Genomic DNA, 8428 nt, shown 5'->3' with positions numbered 1-8428 from the left:
AAATAAAAAATCATTTTCGATTTTCCTAAGAAAAGTTTTTTATTCTTCTGAAGCCTTTTAAAATTCTTAAAAAGCTACTTTCTTCTTAAAAAATTCTTAAAAAGCTGCTATTGCTCTATATGATGCATTGTCAACAAAAAAAATTATTATTATAAAATACAGGAGGGTTATTTTATTAAAAGAAAAAAATTCCCGTTCATTTCCCGGTTCACGGTCAATGAAATTTACAAAAATCGAACTCTAAAGCTAAAATTTTTTAACTTTTATAAATTAGAGTTCAAAGAAAATTTCAAAATTATATTATTTACAACAATTTCAAAATAGAAACCTTGAAAATTGAAAGATTACTTTTCTTTATTATAAACTGGACAATTCTTAAATTAAGAAATAATATATTTTTATATTAAATAATTGAAAAAAACTTCAAATTTTTCGAAATCTTATTTAAAATTCTTTAAAAATTTATATATCATTTTACATTAATTAATTTTTGATAATTTTGTAAATATTTTTAATTCTTTTTAAATATTCTCTTAAAATTAATTTTTTTAAATAAAAAATCATTTTCAATTTTCCTAAGAAAAGTTTTTTATTCCTCTGAAGCCTTTTAAAATTCTTAAAAAGCTACTTTCTTATTAAAAAATTCTTAAAAAGCTGCTAATGCTCTAAATGATGCATTGTCAAAAAAAAATTATTATTATAATTCCCGTTCATTTCCCGGTTCACGGTCAATGAAATTTAAAAAAATCGAACTCTAAAGCTAAAATTTTTTAACTTTTATAAATTAGAGTTCAAAGAAAATTTCAAAATTATATTATTTTCAACAATTTCAAGATGGAAACCTTGAAAATTGAAAGATTACTTTTCTTTATTATAAACTGGACAATTCTTAAATTAAGAAATAATATATTTTTATATTAAATAATTAAAAAAAAACTTCAAATGCTTCGAAATCTTATTTAAAATTCTTTAAAAATTTATATATCATTTTACGTTAATTAATTTTTGATAATTTTGTAAATCTTTCTAAGTCTTTTTAAATATTCTCTTTAAATTAATTTTTTTAAATAAAAAATCATTTTCAATTTTCCTAAGAAAAGTTTTTTATTCTTCTGAAGCCTTTTAAAATTCTTAAAAAGCTACTTTATCTTTAAAAATTCTTTAAAGGCTATTGCTCTAAATGATGCATTGTCCTGTAAAAAATTATTATTATAAAATACAGGGAGGTTGTTTTATTAAAAGAAAAAATTTTCCGTTCATTTCCCAGTTCCCGGTCAATGAAATTTAAAAAATCAAAATCTAAAGCTAAAATTTTTTAACTTTTATAAATTAGAGTTCAAAGAAAAAGAGTTTCGAAAAAAATTTTAAAATTATATCATTTTAAACAATTTCAAGATGGAAACCTTGAAAATTAAATGATTACTTTCTTTATTATAAACTGGACAATTCTTAAATTAAGAAATAATATATTTTTTTATTAAATAATTGAAAAAAACTTCAAATGCTTCGAAATCTTATTTAAAATTCTTTAAAAATTTATATATCATTTTACGTTAATTAATTTTTGATAATTTTGTAAATCTTTCTAAGTCTTTTTAAATATTCTCTTAAAATTAATTTTTTTTAATAAAAAATCATTTTCAATTTTCCTAAGAAAAGTTTTTTATTCTTCTGAAGCCTTTTAAAACTCTTAAAAAGCCACTTTCTTCTTAAAAAATTCTTAAAAAGCTGCTATTGCTCTAAATGATGCATTGTCAACAAAAAAAATTATTATTATAAAATACAGGAGGGTTGTTTTATTAAAAGAAAAAAATTCCCGTTCATTTCCCGGTTCACGGTCAATGAAATTTACAAAAATCGAACTCTATAGCTAAAATTTTTTAACTTTTATAAATTAGAGTTAAAAGAAAAAGAGTTTCAAAACAATTTTCAAAATTATATCATTTTGAACAATTTCAAGGTGGAAACCTTAAAAATTGAAAGATTACTTTTCTTTATTATAAACTGTACAATTCTTAAATTAAGAAATAATATATTTTTATTTCAAATAATTGAAAAAAAACTTCAAATGCTTCGAAATCTTATTTAAAAATTCTTAAAACATTTACATATCATTTTACGTTAATTAATTTTTGACAATTTTTTTAATCTTTCTAAGTCTTTTTAAATATGGTCTTAAAATTGAGTTTTTTAAATAAAAAATCATTTTCAATTTTCCTAAGAAAAGTTTTTTATTCTTCTGAAGCCTTTCAAAATTCTTAAAAAGCTACTGAATTTTTTTTCGAAATCTACCGGTACACGTTGACACTTCGTTTAAATAATTTGAAATAAAACTGAAGTTTAAAAGTTTTTAAATTAAAAAATTTTGTATTCCAACGCTCTAAATTGAAGAATCAATCAATGCAATCAAAAATTTTCAAATTTATATAATTTTAACCATTTTAAGCTACAAACCTTAAAAATATAACAATTAAATTTTTTTCTATGAATTGAATACTTATTAAATTAAAAGTTATTCTTATTTTAAATAGTTTGAAAATCCTTAAAATGCTTCAAAATTTTATTTCAAAATCTCGAAACATTTACATGTTGTTTGACATTTTTTTCAAATATTTAATTTTTTTCAGAACTTATAAACGTCATTCAAAATTATTCGAATTTTTCCTCCAAATTTGTTTAAAATCCTGCCACATAGAAAAAATTCCCTTAAAATCCTCTAAATTTATTTTTAATAACTTTGTAAATCTTTTTTAATATTCTTTTCAAATTAATTTTTTAAAATAAAAAATCATTTTCAATTTTCCTATCAAATATTTTTTATTCTTATGAAGCCTTTCAATATTCCTAAAAAGCTTATAAATTTTTTGTTCTGCATCTTCTGAGAATATTAGGTGTTCGATTTTTATTTATAAAAATTCAATAATTGGACAAACAAATGAATTTTTTTAAATAAAATAATTAAAATTGTAACATTCAAAGTTTAGTTTTTTTGTTTAGTTTTGAATATTTAATTTATAATTACTGATTTTAAATGAAAAGTAAGATATTTCCAAATATTAAGTAATCCTTCTTTTTCTTAATTGAAAAATTTCAAATTGGATGGTTTAAAAATGGAATATTTTCGATTAAAATAATCATTTTAATTTAATAAAAGCCTTTGATTATACCAATTTAGGAAATTTAAATTAGTTTAAAATCCAAATTACAAATCCTATTTAACGTACAATAATCAAATTGATACAAACTCCTGTTAAAAAAAAACAAGAATCCAACGACTAAATTTGGACCACAACGAAAAAAAAATCTATTGTAATCTAAAAAAATTTTTTTTTAATAATTTTCGGATAAAAATAAAAAAGAGGAAATAAAAATGAGAAGGTGGCCAAGCCTTTCGTCTTTTTTATTTTTATTACTATCGAATTACAATAAAATAACATTTAAAATTTTATTTTTAGTTTACATTTGTTAAACTAATAAAAATTTCCAATTGAAACAGTTTAATTTTTAACTTTAAAATCTGGAAATTCTAAAAATGTCAACTAATTTAGCACCCTCTTGTAAAATCAATTATTATTTACTTTTTAAATCTCAAAGTAAGTTCAATTTTATAAAAAAAATCTTAGACTTTCAACGCTTCTAAAGTTTAATTCTTGACAGTTTTTAAAACTGAATTTTAAATTTCTTTAAATTAAAATGTATGCTTAAAAATTAAAATTCTAACATGGAAATTTTGTTAAGTGAAATATTTTTGAAATACGCACTATTAACTGAATAATATTATAGTTGAAAAAGATCACAATTTAACTGATTATTTAAAAACGGTTGAAGTCAATGAAATTTGGACAGATATTGTTCTTCTAAAAATTTGTAAAATTTCCAGCCAAAAAATAAATTCACTGTCATTTCCCAGTTTCCTAGTTTTTCGGTAAAACGCACGTTTACACTTTTAATGACTAAAAAATAATAAAAATAATATATAAATAAATTTATGCATTTAATTTAATATAAACAATAATGTAAAGGAAGAACTAAGATTTTAAATTAAAAATATTTTTTATACTTAAAGTACAGTTTTATTTTTAAAATAATCTATTTATTTATATTTACAGTTTTAAAAATAAAACTGTTTTTTTTATCAAAAATTTTCAACTTTAAATTATTTTAATTTTTCATTGCTTAAATCTCCAAGGCTGCACTTTAATTATTTTTAAAACGGTTGAAATCGAACTTAGGCAGACTTTTCTTCTGAAAATCCGTAAAATTCCCGGTCATGAAAAAAATTTCCGGGTTTTCCCGGTCACACGAAATTCCCGGTTTTCCCAATTTCCCGGTTTTCCCGGTTTCGCGGTTAAGCGGCCACCCTGTCCTATAAAAATTATTAAAATAATACAAACTTGAAGTTTGCTACGATCAGAAGTAAATTCCCATTTTTTCAATTCAATTCGCGGTCATTTCCCGATTTTTCCAGACCAATAAAATTCTCGGTAATTTTCCCTATCATCCCCGGTTTCCCGGTCAAGTCGCCAACCTGATAATTTTTAAACCATAAATTGAGTACTTAAATTTCAAGTTTGAAAAATTAATTTCCAACCAGAAATAGATTTTTAACTAAAAGTAATTTTCTTTCAAATTAGAATCCATGCATTTTATTTTTTTATAAGTATAAAGTAAAAAAAATATATAAACAGCCGCAATTAAAATTAAAAAACAATTTTTTGCAAAAAAAAACATCATAGGAAATTTCGACACCAAAAGATACAAATTTTTAGGGGAACTATTCTAGAGAAAATAGCCTTTTTATGGACAAACCTATCAACTAATAATTATAACAAAAAATTTCTATTTTGTATTTTACATTTCAGGTTATAGAATAAAGCAGAGTAGAAATATTATTAATTTTTTGTTACTAGAATATTTTTTTAAATATTATAAATATAAAGAAAAGACATTTTTTTAAATAAAAAAAATAAGATAACTTACTTCGGAAATAATCAATTCAGCGTAACAATCAGTTACTTTTGAGATTTCTTCTGTTTGAGCATGATCCACAATGTCCATCTGTTAAAATGAAAAATACACAATTTCATAACATATTTTTATAAATATTATATTTTAAATATTTGAGAGAAACTTTTTTTTTTTATTTTACCTCCTGATCTCGATTTTCGTCATTCCCATCAGCAGAATCTGTAAAAATGTGGGAGGCTGCACCATATTCCAAAAGAGTACTTCGAACTGTTGACTTATCATCCACTGGACGGCAATTTGCATAAGCTTTCTGTAAAAATAAAATTATTATAGAAATTAAAAGTAAATTTTAATTTTAATCCAGGTAAAAATATTCACCTTAAAATCCACGTGGACTTACGCGTAGAAATTCAAACGAAAATCTAAATAAAAATGTAAGTGAATTTGCCCAACCATTTGGAAATTCACATACAAATTTTTTATTTCCACATGAAAATTGACAAAGATTTACATGCGGAATTTACGTGCATTTTCACGTGTAAATTTACGTGGAATTCCACGTGAAAATTTAAACATTATTTTGAACTGCAAAAATTTCGTAAATTTATATACTATAATAAAAGGTATCAATCCTCGAGGTGGTATTTACATAAAATTCCACGTAAATATTTTTACGTGGAAATCCACGTGAAAATCCATTTAGGATTTTTTTCGTGTGGATTTTCACGTGTTAGGGAAAATTCATGTGGAGATCCACCTAAATTCGAACTTAAAATTCCACGTGAAAATTTACGTGGAATTTCACGTGAATATTTTTAGATGAAAATACACGTGAAATTCCACATAGGAGACGTTTCTTGGAAATTTTGTGTAGATTTTCTTGAGGTAGGGGAAATTCATGTGAAAATTCACTTTCATCTTTACGTGAATTTTTACATGTAAATTTACGTGGAATTCCAAATAAAAAATTTAACGTTATTTTGAACTGCACACATTTCGTAAACTTATTTTAAAAAAATAGCTAACAAACAATCCTAGAGGTGCTTTTTTAGATGAGAGTCCACATAAAAATTCTGAGCTGGAAGTCCACGTGAAATTCACTCAGAAGGTTTTTTTCGAATTGTCGTGTGGATTTTCAGATTGAATTCTACACAGAATTCCACGTGGAAATTTAAAAGTTATTTTGAATTCCAGAATTTCGTAAACTTGTATTATAAAAATAGATATCAATCCTAGAGATGTTTTTCACATGAAATTCCAGGTAAATATTTTTAGATGGAAATCCACGTGAAATAACACGAAGGTTTTTTTTTCTAATTTTCGTGTGGACTTTTTTGCGGTAGGTAAAATTCAAGTGAAAATGTACATAAATTTTAACGTGACATTCCTCCTGAAAACCTGCATGGAACTCCATGTGGAATTCCACGTGGAAATTTGAAGGTTATTTAAAATTGCACATATTTCGTAGACTTATATTATAAAAATAGGTATCAATCTTAGCGGTAGTTTTCACATGAAATCCCACGTAAATATTTTTACGTGAAAATCCACGTGAGATTCCACTAAAGTTTTTTTTTCCAATTTTCGTGTGGATTTTCTTCTGGTAGGGTAAATTCATGTAGAAATTCATACACATCTTAACGTTAAAATACTACGTGTAAATTGACGTAAGATTTCTTGTGTAAATTTACGTGGAATTCCACGTCAAAAAAATTAAATGTTATTTTTAATAGCATATATTTTGTAAACTTATATTATAATAATAGGTGACAATCATAAAGGTTGTTCTTTACATGAAATTACACGTAAATATTTTCACGTGGAAATCCACGTGAAATTCCAACACTCAGAAGGTTTTTTTCGAATTTTCGTGTAGATTTTCACATGGTAGAGTAAATTCAAGTGAAAATACACATAAAATTTCACAAGAAATTGCACGTAGAATTCTACATAGAAATTCACGTGGAAATTTAAAAGTTATTTTGAATTGCACAGATTCCGTAACGTATATTATAAAAATATGTATCAATCCTAGAGATGTTTTTCACATGAAATTCGACGTCAATATTTTCAGGTAGAAATCCACGTGAAATTCTACAACTTAGAAGGTTTCTTTTTAATTATCGTGTGGATTTTCACGTGGTAGGGTAAATTCATGTGAAAAAGTCACAGAAAATTCAGCGTGAAATTCTACGTGTAAAATCACGTAAAATTTAAATGGAATTCCACGTGACAATTTTGACGTTATTTTGCATTTCACATATTTTTTAAACTTACATATCATGATAATGGATTAACCCCAGAGGTTGTTTTCAGATAAAATTCCACGTAAATATTTTTAGGTGGAAATCCACGTGAAATTCCACTTAGAAGGTTTTTTTCCAAATTTCGTGTGGATTATATTGTGATAGGGTAAATTCATTTGAAACTCTACCAAAATTTGTGTGGATTTTCACGTGGTAGGGTAAATTCATGTGAAAAAGTCACAGAAAATTCAGCGTGAAATTCTACGTGTAAAATTGCGTGAAATTCTACGTGTAAAATTAGGTAAAATTTAAATGGAATTCCACATGAAAATTTTGAAGTTATTTTGCATTTCACATATTTTTTAAACTTACATAGCATGATAATAAGTATTAACCCTAGAGGTTATTTTCAGATCAAATTCCACGTAAATAGTTTTAGGTCGAAATCCACTTTAATTTCCACCACTTAGGTTTTTTTCGAATTTTCGTGTGGATTTTAACATGGTAGAGTAAATTCAAGTGAAAATACACATAAAATTCCACAAGAAATTCCACGTAGAATTCTACATATAATTCCACGTGGAAATTTAAACGTTATTTTGACTTCCAGAATTTCGGAAACTTATATTATAAAAATAGGTATCATTCCTATAAGTGGTTTTCACATGAAATTCCACGTGAATATTCTTATGTAGAAATCCACGCGCAATTACAGGAAGGTTTTCTTTAAATTTTATTGTGGATTTTGTAGTGGTAGGGTAAATTCATGTGGAAATTCACACACATCTTACCGTTAAAATTCTACATGTAAATTGACGTAAAATTCCATGTGTCAATTTCCGTGGAATTCCACGTAAAAAATTAAACGCTATTTTGAATTGCATACATTTTTTAACTTATATTATAATAATAGGTGAAAATCATAATGGTGATTCGTTACATCAAATTCCACGTAAATATTTTCACGTGGAAATCCACGTGAAATTCCAACAATTAAAAGGTTTTTTTCGAATTTTCATGTGGATTTTCACACGGTAGGGTAAATTCAAGTGAAGATACACATAAAATTCCACAAGAAATTCCACGTAGAATTCTACATAGAATTCCACGTGGAAAGGGGGAGGGTCGGTAAGGCCGGTTTTTGGCCTGATTTATTTTTGGACCAAAAAATCTGAAAAAATCATGGTAGTATCTTATAAGTATCCCGAGTCGAT

General features: G+C 24.7%; 1 protein-coding gene across 1 annotated transcript in view; it reads right to left on the bottom strand.

The window, feature by feature from the left end:
• The window catches only part of LOC117182262 (coiled-coil domain-containing protein 93), a 39415-nt gene that overhangs the window by 25652 nt on the left and 5335 nt on the right, over nucleotides 1-8428 (bottom strand). The window contains exons 6-7 of the mRNA XM_033375373.1: nucleotides 5150-5278; nucleotides 4981-5058 (exon numbers count right to left, since the gene is read on the bottom strand). Of these exons, the coding sequence (XP_033231264.1) occupies nucleotides 4981-5058; nucleotides 5150-5278 (207 nt within the window). The remainder of the gene's footprint in view (nucleotides 1-4980; nucleotides 5059-5149; nucleotides 5279-8428) is intronic.

This window comes from Belonocnema kinseyi, chromosome 10 (genome assembly GCF_010883055.1).
Source record: "Belonocnema kinseyi isolate 2016_QV_RU_SX_M_011 chromosome 10, B_treatae_v1, whole genome shotgun sequence".
Taxonomy (NCBI): Eukaryota; Metazoa; Arthropoda; class Insecta; order Hymenoptera; family Cynipidae; genus Belonocnema; species Belonocnema kinseyi.
This window is presented reverse-complemented; position numbering and strand designations above follow the sequence as displayed.